General features: G+C 37.7%; 1 protein-coding gene across 5 annotated transcripts in view; it reads right to left on the reverse strand.

The window, feature by feature from the left end:
- Nucleotides 1–17415, reverse strand: part of col12a1a (collagen, type XII, alpha 1a) — a 78305-nt gene that overhangs the window by 9443 nt on the left and 51447 nt on the right. For all 5 annotated transcript variants that reach the window (XM_058748811.1, XM_058748812.1, XM_058748814.1 and 2 more), the window contains 11 exons: nt 17081–17245; nt 16955–16993; nt 16700–16838; nt 13994–14136; nt 13584–13693; nt 3564–3722; nt 3216–3293; nt 1915–2001; nt 1419–1472; nt 1164–1259; nt 392–445 (listed from right to left, as the gene is read on the reverse strand). In XM_058748811.1, coding sequence (XP_058604794.1) covers nt 392–445; nt 1164–1259; nt 1419–1472; nt 1915–2001; nt 3216–3293; nt 3564–3722; nt 13584–13693; nt 13994–14136; nt 16700–16838; nt 16955–16993; nt 17081–17245 — 1124 coding nt within the window. The remainder of the gene's footprint in view (nt 1–391; nt 446–1163; nt 1260–1418; nt 1473–1914; nt 2002–3215; nt 3294–3563; nt 3723–13583; nt 13694–13993; nt 14137–16699; nt 16839–16954; nt 16994–17080; nt 17246–17415) is intronic.

Below are 17415 nucleotides of genomic sequence, written 5' to 3' on the forward strand. Positions count from 1 at the left end.
AGTCAGGATATGACTAAACTCAACCTTTCCATGGAAGAGAAGCAAGGATGTACTAAACCATATGAATACGTGTACAAATAAACTTCTTTAAAAGTAAAAGTGCCTTCATCCTGTACAGCAATAAGTACAGACATTTGTGTTTCTGTCTGTGTATTTCTTTTGGAAGTCAAAAATAAAATGACGTTATGATGAAGGTGTTAGCAATCATTCTGCTGTAAAGCTGAAGTGAGTTGTGTTTGCCAATTGTTTTTTAAGCATGAATGTAATCATAAAGCCATTTATCTGATAAACACATTAACTCTTCTAAATCCCACACTGCAGATATCTTCCAGAATCCATTACAACGCAATTTAAAAGCACTTAAAAAGAGCTCAAACAAAAAAGCACTTACCCGCTGTCCAGGTAAACCTGGGTCACCGGGGTCTCCCTTAGGTCCAGGCCGCCCCTGAAAACGGAAGAAATGAGGCAAGCTTTCACACTCATTCTTCTGTTACATGACATTGAATGGAATTTACATCTCAGCTGTATGTGCATGAAGGGTGAGGGGGCGACTGAGGGCTGGCTCTGTTAAATAAATGGGTCTGAAGCTTTTAGTCATAAATTACACCCGCACTATACAGTACTATAGCCAGACAGGTCCAGGAGTTTAATGTCCCAAGAAAGTGAAATAGAAGACACTTTCCATGAACAGAGTAGAAACTGGTGTCCCATAACTTGTTTAAAAGCAAAAATTAGAGAACATAAAAATAGAATGTAACATACTGTAGCTAGTATTAAAAACATTAAATCCCTCCCCCATCCCCTTTAAATGTGTTAATCTGACATTCAAATCAGTTCATAAAATACTGGCATATTAGTAGAAAACTGTGCATTTTTAAAGAATATTTATTATGACTCCCTAAGACTGAATAAAAACATTTTCTAAAGTTAAGCATTTCCTGAGTTTCAGAATATTCTAATTTTCATTTCTAATTTTCAATTAAGTTTTAAAATGGTAAGTTTAACCTAATATTTATATTTTATTTTAGCTTAATTTCATGTAACTAAAACCATTTTTAATGGTTCAAATTTCGAACCCTATTTCGGGCTATGTAATGACTAATTATATTCTGTAAGGGCAAATTTGACCATTGGCAATGGACAGAGTTTTGTGTTTTACTTACTGGTTCACCGGGAAGAGACAGTCCATTAGGGCCCTGTGGGCCTGGTGGTCCCATTTGTCCTGGCAGACCCTGCTCCCCACGTGGGCCCATTGAACCCTGCAATTACAATGAACGGGTTGAAGTCCTGTTAAGTTATCCAGTTTCAGCACTCTAGGAATGGTATCGATGAAGGAACCTGTTCAACATCTACTTCTCTATCTGACCATTTGGCATTCATCAGCAGGTCATTTATAAACTAGAGGAAGATGAGCTCACCATGGGGCCAGACTCTCCCCTCTCACCTCGTGGGCCTTTTGTACCAGGGCTGCCCTGGAAACACAAAGAACAAAGAAAAGAATTTCAGAGGATTCGTTATTTTATAAGACGAACTGTCAAATGGCTCTAAAGAGATTGGTGTTTTGAAGTTCACACGTCCCCGACAGTCTTCACTTCTGCTTCCTGACCTTTAAGCGCATTCTCCCTAAAGTCCATGAGTAAGTCACTAGTCATTAGCTCACGCTGTGCTGTTAACCATCGCTAATCCCAGATGTTCAATCCATGCATAATGGTCCAGAGGAGAGCCCCTGTAATCATATTCCTGTGCTTAATGTAAAGAGCAGAACTGAAATTACAGCACTGAGGCTTTGGGGAAAATATCCCACCGTCCCTGAACTCTGGACCTTTTTGTCCTCGTCATGAGAAGCGAGATTTGCAGCGGTAGCACGATGACTTCAGAGACTGAGGAAATGTCATGGGACTGTAATGATCTTACCGGAGGGCCCGCTGGGCCTGGAGGACCAACGCTGTCCTGAGCACATGTGCAGGAGTGAGGAAGAGCGGGACATTTGGCTTCATCTCTCTACAGAAATGGAGATATAAATCAAACCTTCTGAAAATGTTAAAGACTAAACAGATTTATAAAAGGAAAAGAATAAAGACAGCTCGCATGATGATGTAATTTTGGTGGTTGAACCTGTTAACTGGTTAAAGCTGAGTTGCTTTACTGTAATACTGTAACTCTAATACAACATTTTATTCAATATTATAGTAAAACACTGATAAATGTACAGTTTTTGGAAGTGTAAAAGAACAAGGCTCACATTTGATGGTTTTCATGTAGGGTTTCCTATGTTGTTAATCATGTCATGTGTGTCACCATTATGGTATTATGTATTTGACAGATTTTTGCAGTGTCAAGTAAATTTAAGTAAAGATAAAAACTAAATGCTGCACTGGCCACAGTGGTGTACATCTACCTGCCCTTTAGCTACTCTCCATGGCCAAAAGTATGTGCACACTCCCTTCTAATGAACGGGTTTGGCTAAGCCCTTTAATTCTTGTGAAGACAAATGCTAAAGGAAAACAAAAGTCCATGTGGTTCATGGAAGACCGAAAGTCTTACAGGTTTGGAAAACCATGCCAGTTAGTGTTACTTGTCATTTCTTTTACTAGAAATGTATGTATTTATGTCATTTTTTTGATGTTTAGTCCAGCTATGTTTTCCATATTATCCAGTTCAGGATATATTTGCCATATTATTTCAAATATTATCATTACTATTAAGGTCAAATTTAATTATGGTCAATTGTTGATAAAATTGACTTTTGAATAAATATTATGTAAGTAATTTATTTTCCATCAAGTGCTTTTCCATCAATGTAAACATAATATCATATTCAATGCATAGTCTGACGTGACGTGATTTTATGCTTTAATTTACTTGTCACTAACATAATCTGAAACGTGTGTTAATGTGTTATGTTATTTAAGGAAGATGAACCTATGAACTGTGCTTTAGAACAAGACAGTGACATATTGCTACAAAGGGACTCCCTAAAGACACATTAAGGAAAAGGGCAATCGCCGTGAAAAAGGAAGTCACATCGAAACACAACTGGGAATTGCTCAAAAGCTTGACAGCTGTATTTATGGGCTGGAGAATGTCCATTCTCTGATTACAAGCATCTTTTGAAGTCTGAACTCAATGATTTTTTCTCAGCACGGGTTAAGTGTGCTTTCTGACCAAACAGTAGACAAAAACCCACCCACAATCCATACACAATCCCTGCTTACCATTGCTGGAATATCACAACATTTGTCTCGACTTGTCCAGCCCAAACTGCAGACAATATCAAACATCTGGAGCTGGAACTGAGGGAGAGAAAATGGGAACACAAACGGATGTTACAGATGGCTTGCATTGAACACGGGACTCGGAAATAAAAAAAAACCTGCCAACATGCACCCAATGGTGTTTTGAAGAGCAATACAGACAGAATCGAATCCATTCAGGCATGAATGGGTGGGAGGACGTGCACTTGATTGAGTATGAGGGGACATAGGGTAGATTCCTTGGATTAATCATTTAGTGCGTGTTCAGATCTTCTGGTGTATTGAAGGGAATGAGCAGTCTGTACTTACTGTGGCTGACTGCTTCCTTGAACCGCCAGACTTTGCCATTTTTCCAAGGACTTCATAGCCATCTGTGGATACATTGTTGGCCTCTTTGATCTCTTTCTCAGCCACCTCTTGGCAGTCAATGTTGAGTTTGACATTTTTCGGCGAAATAGAAATGTGAAGCTGCAAAAATAAAAAGGCATTAGAGCGAATACCTCAGCGGTGCAATCCAAGCATCAGTTAAATTATTACTCAGTACTTTGGACATCTTGGCTTGCTTCATAAATCTTCATAAAAGGGATTCACGAAACAGCCCGATTGACAAAAATACGGAAAAACTATCCTTTCCGAAACCTTTCCCATGATCCCTGAGAACGGTAACCCTACGGCCTGTAAACTATGTTTAGAGTTACGCTCTCAATTCTTCCAATAACAGTTGCTGGCCAACTATAATGAGTTTAATTAGTTCATTATGTAAAGACATGCCAGTCGCCAAACACAAATACGAATCTTCATGTCAGCAGATAATATTAACTGGTTTACCATCTGTAATTTCCCCTTTGCATTCACCATGAGACTCTACATGCGGATGCGACCACCGAAATGCTTTTTCCATCTTTTCTTAGAGGGAATACAACGTTTTCTTTATGTAGCGTCACCACATGTTGCTATTATGTCATTCTGCGGCTGACCGTCTAATGCGCTCATTCCCCGACTTGAGCAGTTGCTTTTTTCAGTCAAAAAGTCTGACCAGCTCATACATCTGATATGCACACTCTGTAGATCAGCACTCCAAAGGCAAGGTCATATTTCTTGCCACAATACCGTCAACATCTTTGGCAATCAGCATTTGGCTTCCCACAAGGAGAAGGGGTCTGCAGTTCTGGCTTTAAATGGAAAGCTTTAGAAGCTTATCCAGTGTGTTCAAATGCTCGTGGGAAGCTGAGAATGCAATAGTTATCAATTCAGAAAGTGTATGCAGAGTGATCTTTTTTGCTAAAGGGGAAAGTGTCATAACAGACAGGGCCATAGAACAATGCTTTTGACTTGTTCGGCTGCATGGTGTAATGTGCATTCACACTTTCTCGAAACCTCCCATTCTGGCTACTGTGGGTCTGTGAACATGCCCACCATGTGGTTTCGTTTTGCTCTGCTCTAGTCTCCCCCTCTGTCCTGTCAGACTTTCATTACATCTATCAGCCTCCATTTCATAGTTGAATGTTTGACTGGCCATCTTCCCCCACCATTCCCTCAACTGTAAATTCAAATTTTAGACAGGAAGTGGTACAAACTACAATTTTCAAATGTTACTTTCCGTCTCTTCCAAACTCTCGAGAGCTGCCTGGATATCTGCTGTCTACATAGGCAGCTAACTGAAATGTATGTAAAATGCTGCAAAATGCAAAGTAGCATGAAACACATGACTTTTCTTTACAGTGTGATGTTGCTCTGTGGAGAAAAAAAATCCAAGACGACAGACAATGAATATATTGTTTATAAATATAATACATTTAATATTAAAAGTAGCCGGTATTTATAAAATATATTATTTTTAAAAATATTTTTCAAATCTAGCCAGTATGTGTGTGTGCTATGCATTTTATTATTATTATTATTTATTATTATTTTGGTAATCTAGTAATCAGACAATTATTCAAAGACTTGTCAGTCAATAAATGGGAAAACAAAGTAACTGGCGTTACTTTTTTTAAAAAGTAACTCAGATATTTTCTTGTAAATTAAAAAGTAATGCGTTACTTTACTAGTTACTTGAAAAAAGTAATCTGATTACGTAACTTGCGTTACATGCAATGCGTTACCCCCAACACTGACACAGGCAATTAATTTTTTCAGTTTCACTGTGTTAAAAATATTTAACGCCGGGGCGGAGCTACCATTGGCCACCCCACTCACAACTGCTGCTTCTGTATCTTACGCGGAACGTCTCGTCTGAAGTGCGGCCAGATGAGATGTTGTCAGGCCATATGTCAGTAAAAACTAATTTTCCTGTACTGTCAGCCATTATACTGTGCTCATTCAAATGCACACACAAATATGGCGCGAATTAAACTACGAGCATGCGTGTCAGATCCGTGTCACGTTCAGAAGTGCCAGTTCTTAAAGTAATAGCAGCCAAATAACCTAATAACCCTGCTGCTGTGATGTAGTAATCAAAGAACAAAAGAAAAAAAGGAGAAATCAATAACTTTTGTAGCTTTAAGGATACGTCTACATTTAATTTAGAATTTAGTGTTTGATAACTTTATTCAATTTCTGTATATTTCCTACTTGCTGAAGGGCACAGGTAGCTAAATATGACATCTATTTTAATGGATTTATTTGAAGATTTTTTAAATTCACTTAAATTAGAAGTTGTTATTTTTTAAAGTCTAATAAATGTTCAAATTGATAACTCTCAATCATACTGTAATGTTGAATGGTTACAGTCAATGTTTAAATATTAGAAAAAAATAACTATTTCATAGAGACAACATTAGTATTGGTATCAATGATCTTGGCCTTCTGTCATAAAAAAAAAAGATGCCATTAAACAAATACTCTCTTTATGTTGTTTCTACATTAATTTGAAGATTGAATGTGAAATTATTGCAATATAAAAGTATATTTAAAAACTTTAATGTAGGGTGGGATTAATTTCAGAAAAAAAAAACTCTGTTAAAATTGTAGAACTTAAAGATTCTATGCCGCAAACTTTAAATATTTCACATACTTCTGAAAATCCAGCATTTAGTTGATCCTGATAAGCGCTCATCGTCTCAATTGTAAACATGACTGCTTTCTTCTTACGTGAGGGGGTTTGGCGTCACGGCATCTTTGTTTCCAGGCGGAACGCTAAAGAACGCGACACACACGTCTCCCGGAATTCCTGTATGATTCAACCAGTCTGATGACGACTTTGAAACTCCTGAAGTGTTTCCACTTTTGGGTGCCATATGCATCAGACGTTCAGCCAGCGGTCCGTGGACGTGACGTCTGAGGCTGAGACTAATTTCATGCTTACCAGACTATCGTGTTTTTAGTTTGGCAACATGTTAAATGTGCGGTCACATTATCAAACTTCTGCTTTTTTCCAAAAGTTTTGTGTAGCAATGCATGTGTGCTCAACACAAAGGTCGCTTTTAAGCAAGCAGCTTTTTTTTTTGGTCAACAGGGCAAAATTGCATGACCAACTTGAACACGCGTGAAATCTATGTGTTAAATTTGGTCTTGAAAATTTTTTGCCCTCACATGAAACACCAAACTGCACAGATTCCTTTTGAAATTACTGGATTTTTCAAGCGATTTCTCTGCACAATGGTGCACACAATGTGACCTCATCTTAACACTGGTCAATGCATTGATTTTGCATGACCAACTTGAAAACAAGCAAAAGCTATATGGAGGGCCTTTTCACCCTCACATGAAACTCTTGATTATTCAGACGGCTATTGAAATGACTGGCTGAATGTTACAGCACCTTAACACTTAAAGCTGCAGTCCGTAAGTTTTGCCTCTTTGTCGTCATCTCTGTTTGAAACCTGCAATTGCAGTTATTTGCTGAATTATCATCTTTACGTGGGTTGTGCATCAGCACGGCTCCTCAGAGCGGATGAATCTAATGTTTTAGAGGAGTTTGTGTGGCTGTCAGTCACAGCAACGGTGTGGATATTTACTGTACTTTGGAATCACAGATTTTACATCTTGGAAGTATGACCCAAATAAGAATTTTCACCGGAAAATGTCATCTGAACAAGTAACTTGTCTGCCGCTTTTGTTCAGACTAACTGAGAAAAAAAGCATTGCAATACATCGTGATTATGGTGATAATGGTGATTAAATCTAGCAATCACTTAGCTCATATCACATCAAACCATGCAAATTATTATTATTGTTATACTTTGTTCTCAAAATGTTAATGTTAACAAAATCAGCATTGCGTGACAATGTGTATTAGTGTTACCTGTAGACTACTGGTGACTAGGGGTGAATCTCCAGTTAGGGTTAGGATTAGGGTCACTGATGATTGTCGTATGGACCTTTCTGGATTACAATCCACCATCAAAATGATAAGTTTAGAGGAGATGACGTGACCCTTCGGTGGCAATGCACGCATAGTCCTTCGCTCTGCTCTCTTTGTCAGAAATTGTATATTTCCTGTCAATAAATCTTGAACCACTCTTTATTTAGCTCACTATGAGTGCCCCAGCAGTCAAGGACAGACGGAAAAGAGAGAGTGGACAATCGCCAATAAAGAAAAAATTAAAAGATTCCACCATCTCCAGAGAGGATCTCGACGCTGCTATAGCTAACGGTATCAAGCTAGCGCTTAAAGAGCAACAAAGTACTCGATTTGGTAGTGGCTTCGAGAGAAGCGATAGACTGTAAAAGAGGACGTAAGAGAAATGATAGACTCTGTACTGACCCCAGCACTCCGTGATCTACATTTGGATATACAAACGACCAACGATTCGGTAAAGGAGCTGAAAGTGGAGGTTGAAAAGCTAGCCATCGCGGTGAAACAGACACGTGACTGGGTCGATTCCGTTCAAGCAGCTGCACGTGAGGACAGAAGGACAGTCACAAACTTAAGAAATCAGCTAGAGAAACTCACCAAAAAAATTACGAGCGTTGAGGATAGGAGCAGGAGAAATAACGTACGTCTGGTGGGATTCCAGCTGGTTTCCTCAGAGCTAATCTTTCCAAGTGGATCCCTTCCCTGAAAGGCCGTGACATCGGGATTGACGGGGCCCATCGCGTGTATGATGGAAAGAAAAACTCCAATCGGCTGCGTACTCTCATCTTCCGTGTACTAAGATGGCATGACAGATCTGCGATCCTGAAAGGTGCTCGGCAGGCATATCCGGTGAGATATGTGCAGGACAGTGTCACGCTGCTGTTTTTTTCCCGACTTTAGTCCAGCCACGGCTACCAGGAGAAAGAGCTTTAATCCAGTCTTGAAGAAGATGACAGGTGACAGGCACAAAGGTGAGCAGATGATGTTCGACTCTCCTCAAGAGGCGAAGGATTTTGTTACTTCACTGTCACTGAAGACATATTCTGCAGCGCTACAATTCAGTGGGAAGACGTCGGCTATCGTCTCCATCCTCTCAGCTCAACGAGAGAAAATTAACGATGAAGTCTGTGGCGAACCTAACTGCCCTGAAGAGGTGGCCATGGACACTTGTTAATTTCTTTTTGGAATCTTGCTCCTGCCCTGTACGTTCGTCCACTGATTGGTAAATAATAACGATTTATTTTCTTTATTATTATTATTATTATTCTTCGGGCTGATGGAGAGCAGGTTCAATCACTACGCTTTTGGCTCAGTGGGCCTTTTGGGGACATGTCTTGTGTTGAAGTGGACTGGTCACGCATCAACATTTGTTTCTGTTGTGTATGCAGACCTACACTCTCGGTAATGTGCGGTCTGCTTTGGTTTTTATACACAGTTGTTTGTCGTTCCTTGTTTTTGCTTTTTTTCTATGCCCTTCAACAGACATCAATACTTTTATTTATTCTGCTTTTCTTTTAAAAGGACTATGCATCTAGGTGGATTGGTATCTAGGATACATACTAATGTTTACATGTCACTGGCAGTATGGTATTGATTTTGTTTCTCTTCACTTAGACAGAATTTTGGCGTTGCGAGCACACAATACATGTTCTGAATATCTTATCATTGAATGTGAATGGCCTAAATTCTCAGGCTAAGTGTACCCGGATGTTGGCATATTTGCACCGTAAGTAGATTTCTTGTGCCCTGATACAAGAGTCTCATTTAAAACAATGCGATGTGGCACGTTTTTCAAAACAGGTATTACAAACTGGCAGCCTTCTCTTGTGCCCCTGGTGAAGCTAAAGGGGTGCTTATCTTAGTCGATAAGATGTTGCATTTAACTATTGAACATACCGGGAATGATGATGAAGGTAGATTTGTTTTTATACGCTGTAAAATACATAATGAAAGGTTAGCACTGGTCTCCATTTACTGCCCAAATGAGGAATTTTTCATGAATATTTCCAATATATTGCTTGAGCAGATTGATCGTCCTTTAGTGATGGGTGGTGATTTTGATGCTGTTTTAAATCCTGCACTGGATGAATCTCACCCTGATACTACAGCTAACCCATCCTCTAAGTTATTGAATAAATGTATCACTGAACTTAATGTAATCGATCTTTGGAGAATCCAGAATACTACATCTAGGGACTTATTTTTTTATTTTATTTTTTTTTCCCTCTAAAAAGGGTGGAACGTCTGATGGGAGGACCTTTCAGATTTTGTGACAACGCACCCTTAGGGCAAAACTTTTTTTTTTATGTTGAAATTGGCCATTTGTCCAGCCCTCTTGGTCTACATTGAGCAGAAACGCATGAGGTGACTCATATGATGACCATGGCCTCTGCTCACTTCAAGAACTAAGAACTAAGTTGTGTTTGCCAAACATCATCTTATTTTGTCTTTTTTCAGGTGCGTTCTACTCTCGAGGCCAATGGAGTTCCCTGGGCATACCCTATTTCCTCTCATCCTATGTGGGATTGGATCGCACCACCCTCTGGTCGACCATCTGTTTCTTTAATATACAGTAAACTTAATGATCAAACTGCAAAGTCTCTTTCTATTAAATCTATCTGGAATCATAAATTAACAGATTTGGATTTATCGGTCGACTGGGAGAGGGTGTGGTCTAATCTAATCTTAACTTCTAAAAACTTGGTTCATCGTCTTATCCATTTCAAAGTCATCCATTGAGCATACTCCTTACAAGAGGTTTAAAATGAAGCTGCAATCGACCAATAACTGTCATATCTGTAAATGTATCAGCAGGTACTTTTCTCCACATGTTTTGGGAATGTTCAATTGTTGTCGGTCTGTGGACTCATGTGGATTCTGTTTTGTCCTTTTTGCTGCAAACTGAAATTGAAATTGTTATGGTGTGTCTGTTGGTTCCCCCCTCCCTGTTGTTTGTTTGTGTGGATGTTATTTTGTTGATTTGAAAAAATAAATAAAAAGTTGATCACAAAAAAAAAAAGATAAGTTTAATTATTTCAGCTGATTTGAGAAAAGGCTATTAATGATCCGCCACCTGCAGCATTCTCACGTGTGATATAGCCTACTAGCCGGCACGCCTTTTTTTATGTTTACAGACGTGATGTAATGATGCAAAGACGAAAATGGCTGCATGATAGTATTTCCCGTGAAAACCTACCAGTACCACTCAAATTAGAAAAGATTATTACAAGCTTACCATTGTGAATCGGGTTAAGGTAAGGAGATAGTTTTGAACACTGGCTGGTTATGTACTTGCCCAAAAATTTATTTTGGATCATTTTTAACCTAAAAAAGTTACAGAATGCAGCTTTAATACAGGTCAATGCTGCAAATTTGCATGACCAATTTAAATGCAAACTAATCTTAAAACAACTTAGATCACTGGAAAATCTGACCCCACCTTAACACTAAAAAAGCAACTATGAGTCTCACGCAAGCTTCATGTGAACAGTGCTTCCAAACCATTCGCATGACATGACCTTTAAATCTAACTCGGAAAGCTTTTATTCATGGATTGATTTTAGCTACTAAATTCATAATCTCTGGGATTTTATAAAAGAAAGGAAATGACATGAAGAAAAGGACAGTGTTCTGTGTGGTATTGTGCGGCTGACCACAAAATCCATTTAATAGCTGTTTTCTTTTCCCTAGGCTCTCTAAGCACTCTTGTTAAGCTTTAAACTGGCAGTGTCCACACTTTTGTCGACACTCATGTCTTAATTCAGATAATAATGGCTTGTAGGTTGTTATTAACTATTTAAAAAAATGATCAACTACAAATCCATCAGGCCATGTGTGTTCATCTGAGTTGGCAGTGGATTCTGTGCAGATTCTGGTCAATAACATTCAAGCTGAACAAGGAATCAAATACGCTTCACTTTCTTTAAGCAATATTATTTTTGTTGACTTTCCAGTGATCCTGACATATTTCATTAGTTTCCCTCAATTAAATTTCCTACGCAAAACTCTCCACATTGGTGCAAGGCTGTTGCTAATGTGGTTGCTAAAGTGTTGTTTACTGACCCAAATCAAGAGTCCTCTCCCAAGTCTCAATGACATTCTGGTTTTATGTTCCTCCAAGTCTGTAGGAGTTTTTGTTCATTTTAATGATTGAACAATAAGTCCACTTACTTAGAAAGAAATAAACCACATGATTTGAAGTATCATTCAAGTAGTGTAAATGGTGAGGTAAGCAGTGCAGTTTAATATTTATGGTTAGAATTGGTTCAAATCCCTAACCCAAAGTATGTGCAACTGTAATAGTGTTGCTTGCCTTTAGTAAGCACAAACAAACCTGAGAAGGAAAAAAGAGAAATGTCTTTCACTTTAAACAACTTTCTAACTCTCCGAAGCATGATAGGTTTGTTTAACCTAAAATGTTTCCTTTTCATGTAACCAGTCTGTAATCTTGTAACCAAGGTGGTCAGCTAATCACCACCTTAGCTCAGAATTGTTGTTCTGTGTTCACGTCTCCAGCAATGCCAGTGGTTTCTGAACATACAGTAGGCAACAGCGGCAAACCAATGCTTTTTCATGAAGCCTGGACCACAAATCGACCCACAGTCACAATCCAGACTATATGACATCACTTTGTGATTAAAGCCACTGTAATGATGACAATGGGTGAATCTCAAGAAAACAATCAAAAGAAATTCAAAATGTTTTTTGTTTGTCATTAATACCAATGATTCCAATTATAGTACATTACTATAATATAGTAAATTGTTTTTTTTTTACATTAAAATACAAATAGAATTTTGTACCAAAAATACTACAATGATTTTTTACATGCTTTACCATTTAAAATAATACAGATTTTTTTTGTATCACAGTAATGAAAATTGGGTGGAAATAGGCTTCATTTTCTTTAAGCATTATAATTATTTTTCTTTGACTTTCTGGTGGTCTTCCTGAGATTCACCCCAATTGCTCAAACTGTGCTTTCAAATTTCCCACACAGACTAGGAAAAGCCTTCATGTGTGGTTGTAAAATTAGCACATCTTGAAATCTGATTTGCCAGCATGCACTTACTAGACCAAAACTGCCAAATCCCAGCAAGCATAAATTACAGTCTCCTTGTTGTCTGGCGTTTTTTACATTAGCAAGCAATCTATGCCAGCGGTCACTCGGGACAAACATGACAAAATTATGACATGTTTAGCTTTAAAAAGACTCTGCGTGTGCGCTGGGCTTAGAAAAGCCTCTGAGAAAGCAAAACCCTTTATAAAAAAAAATAACATCATTAACGTCCTCTTTTACAGCATGTTCAATAGTAATGATTGATGTTTCCAGCTTTCATGAACCACATCTCTTGCACAAACCTGCAGCTAGAATGATGGCTGGTGGGTGTATAGGCGAAAGCTCTGCGTGCACCGTATGGGCCGTTAAACATCTCAATTTAAAGCCAAAGGCAAAATCAACAGTGGCAAATCTTTCATTGAGCTCCAAGAAGTAAAACCGAGTCTTCGGTTGGAAACACATCAGCCAAGAGTTATAACACAAGCAATCTCTTCCCAAATCGTGATGCTGTACCCAACTAACTTTACTACTTTGCAGGAACAAATATTCATCTAAAGAAATCCAACCACTTTCAAATCTCAAATCCATCAGCCGATTCATATTCACAAGACATCTGGTCAAGATTTAGACAATACAGACTGACATCTGCCACCTCATCTTCAAGCTATTTTTGCAGTTTTATGAATTTAATGCGTCATTCATTCTTAAAGGTTCTTTATTGGCATCGATGGTTCTTTTAAGAACTTTTAACATCCATGGAACCTTTTCATTGGCCAGAAGGATATTTATAGTGGAAAAAAGGTTCTTTACATTTCAAAATGTTGTTTTAAAATGGTTCTTTTAAGAACTTTGAGAAAACCAAAAATGGTTCTTCTATGGCATCACTGTGAAAACACCCTTTTGGAACCTTTATTTTTAAGAGCAATTTTAAATTCCCAAGTACTCAACCATAGTAAGAAAATCATTCTACCTTGTGGAAACTGCCATGGAAAACTTTCTTCACTTGGTCGTTATCAAAGGAGACTTTCTGAATTTCACCTCTGGAGTCCTTATTGTAGAATGAGATGATTCTACTGGAGGCTGAGAACAAAACATACACACTTACATATGGCTCTGCATTGACCGCCCGAGCAAAAATTACAAAAAAACAACAACTACAAAACAAAGGATTTCCATTCAAATTTGAGCTTGATGCTCTAAAAGGGCTGATTGTGCATTTCTGAATAAGTACTGCTATAAATCACTGCAAGCTTGAAATCTGGAACCCATTTAGAGGGTTTCTGTTTCTAAATAAGCTTTAGCAGACACCACAAGGTTTACTGCACGCACGCACACACACACAAACACACACGACACATGGAAGATGAAAATGGTACTTACGGTCAACGGTGAGCCCGACCTCAGGGTTGTTGTTCTTATCTGATATCTGCCATATATCAAATGCATCCTTGCCGGTGTCGGGGAGGAGACGGAAGAGGAGAATCAAAGTGTATGAGGGAGGAAGACCATCTGGATGGATTTCCCTTCAAAGAATAACACAGCTCATTTATCAATGCAAAGAACTTCATCAGGCAGCCCACAGACTTAATGTTCATACAATCATGTCATAATGCAAAATATGACCCGCACATGATGGGTTTCGTGGGAATATTGCATGTGTCTGATGACAAGAGAATAATTAAAATCTTCATACAGATTAATTTGTTGTGCAGTGAAACATAAATCAAAAAGTGCAGAACAGATTCATGTAGCGTCCTCGGAGAAACACGCAACAGACTTGCAGCCTTGAGTAATGGCAACATATTGAAGTATTTTCCCTCCTCTGATGCTCAAAATGTTTCCATTTGAACAGCTGCTTGCCCACGCACAAATACAAATCATTATAGTTTTTGGCCAGAGACTTTCAGACCAGATATTTAGTCGGCTCAATTTGAGGTATGCTTCTTGATCTTAAGAGTGTATAGGCAATCACTACAGCATATTTGAGAAAAGCAGCATTGGACTGATTGTACTTTCTAGCTTGTACTTATTTAAACAATGCCTGAAACTTGGTATTACAAGCACTTCCTGTGTCTGTTTGCCTCTTTAAGAAGAATCGCTTTATGTTTTCCCCCAATTTAAAGTCACTTTGGATAAAAGCGTCTGCAAAATGACTAAATGTAAATGTACTTTTGTGCAAATAACACTACAAAAAAGTGTAATGAGTAATACAGGTATAGTTATACACCATAATGTAATTAATGTATTAATACATTAACTCTCTGCAGTGTTATTTTAGTATTATTATTTATTACTATTATAATTTAAGACTATTTTCAATTAACATAATTCAACATTATAATTGAATTTAACATTTTAATTTTAGTTGAATATTTTGTTTAATGTTTTGTTGTGTGCTTTTTGCATTTTTATTAGTGTTTTTATTACTATTTAGGTTTAATTTATTTTCAGTTTTAGTTTAAATTTTTATTTATTTCCAGTTAGAAATGATAGTGATGGACTTTTTTAATCTTATATTTAGATTTGATCCTATTTGAACTTTATTTCAATTCATAAACTCATTTTAATAGTTTTAGTTAATGATAATAACCCTGATTTTATAATGCTGTTGTTCACTACAATGTGCAGATCTTTAATAAAAAGAAAAAGATGTTTAATATACTGTTGCAACAACTATAAATAGCAAAAAGCTATTTTTATGAGATGCATTTCTATCACCAAAGCAACAGTTGGCATTGGTTTTTACTTGGGCTTCCCTTTTGCACGTCAGTCAGGCCAAATAAAACTCTTTAAAATAGTGATGCACAATATTGAATTTTTGCCAATATCCGATATGCTGATATTTTCCAACTCATTTTGGCAGAGAGCCGATGCCGATACCGATATATTTCCTTTTGTTTGGAAACAACACCAAGTCTCTCCTGTGTGGAAATTATAAGCAAATTATTTTTTAAAAATTTTGGTTAGCTTTTAACAAGAACTTATTTGTTAGAATTAAATAAACAATAACGAAGTTCTTTTATAATGACAGTACATTGAAGTTTTGAAAATAACTATAAATAATTTATATATCAATCGCTGCATTTTTTTTCTTCAGAAAGATGCAGTAGTAACCTTAACATTTTATTTTAAGATTTAACATTTGTAGATGGTCTAAAGCAAAAGATGCAAAAGCAAAAGCTCTATCTTTTAGAGCTCATAATTTGTTTTAAAAAAAATATAACATATTAAACATTAATGAATAAATCAGTATATATAAAATTATTTAATTTACAAGTGTCATGTTTGTGATTTTTTTTTATTCATGTAAGCTAGCTTCTGACTAAATCAAAACATACTCATGGTTTTATGACATCAATTATTGCTTTATTTAATCAGAAACACAGTCTAAATGTTATTTGTGTATTTTACTTAGATTTTATTAGAGGTGGGCCAACAGTGCCCCCTAAGGAATTAAAACTCTTTACCGAACGGGCATTAGCACCCGGTTGGAGGCTGCTTCTGCTGCTGGTGCTATTACTGTTGACTCTATCGCACAGCAAACGCGTCATTCTGTACGAGTTTAAATGCAGCGACCCAAAACTGTGAATCTAATCATCATTCAGGCAAAACTTTGCTTCAAGAATGAGCTACACTGCTGATGTGATATAATCGCTAGCACACCCTGAGCACATGTGAGTCAACCTATTCCTCTTATCGGCAAGACACATCGGCATAATTTTTCATATCGGGCCGATGCCGATATTTACATTTAAAGCCATTATCGGCCGATTCCGATATCGGGCCGATAATATCGTGCGTCCCTACTTTAAAATATATAATTTTCATCTCAAAAGTACTCCCTTTTTGAAAAGGTCAATCATGAGAAAGTTTTTATGAGTTCACACTGTATACTTCTGCAATATCTGACACCCCATTCACACAAGCTGCTACAACAAACAAGAAGAAATGCTCCTTAAAGAGATTTCAGAGACAGCAAGCGTTCTGAAGACAGTTAAAATAATTGTGATCGCTTGCCTGCCATTACAGTCTGTAGGGAAGCAGCTCAGAAAACATGCAAAACACATGCACTGCACTTCAACCTACTTTGTGGGCTGGGAAATGAATGCATCCTTATGTAGTCTGTATGCAACGTAACTGTTGAAGGAGCCAGGTTCCATGGAGACGCCGTTCATGCCAGCAAACATCTTGTCAGTGATGTTAAAGGCTTCCAGCATCCTGAAGCCTGTAAGTTTTCATCAAAACATCAATCAAGAGATGCATAACAGTGTGTAATGACAGAGGAAAATAAGACTATGATGATAGAAAGTCTTTGGATATGGACTTCAGTCAATCTCTGACCTGGGGATGTGAATCCGTCGAGGTAAATCAAAGGACAACCTGTAAAAGAATTCAGGAAAGAGTTTGTCTTTCATGTTAGCGATAAAGTGAACAATGCAATACAGACTACAAAGAATGACATCTTACTGGATGTTGCCGTTTCACAGATGAACGTAATGAGGTTGTCTTGGATCTTAGTAAATGCGTCAAAGTCATCAACGATGAAGACGTGCCTCTCGCTGGGCTTGCTTCCAATGTTCCTGAGTTCAGTGGTGTCTATGTCTGCGACACCCACCACAAAGACACTGTAGCCTGTGGAAAAGACAACACTGAGGCTTTGAGAAGCATGTCGAGTGACTTGTCTGAAGTAATTTGAGATACATCGCATGTCAAAACCTGTCAAGGACTCATCCAGGTCATATTTCATCCAAAAATTAACAATTATATGTTGCATAAAGAAAATGAGGCAAATCTTAAAAAGT

This window comes from Onychostoma macrolepis, chromosome 17 (genome assembly GCF_012432095.1).
Source record: "Onychostoma macrolepis isolate SWU-2019 chromosome 17, ASM1243209v1, whole genome shotgun sequence".
NCBI lineage: Eukaryota > Metazoa > Chordata > Actinopteri > Cypriniformes > Cyprinidae > Onychostoma > Onychostoma macrolepis.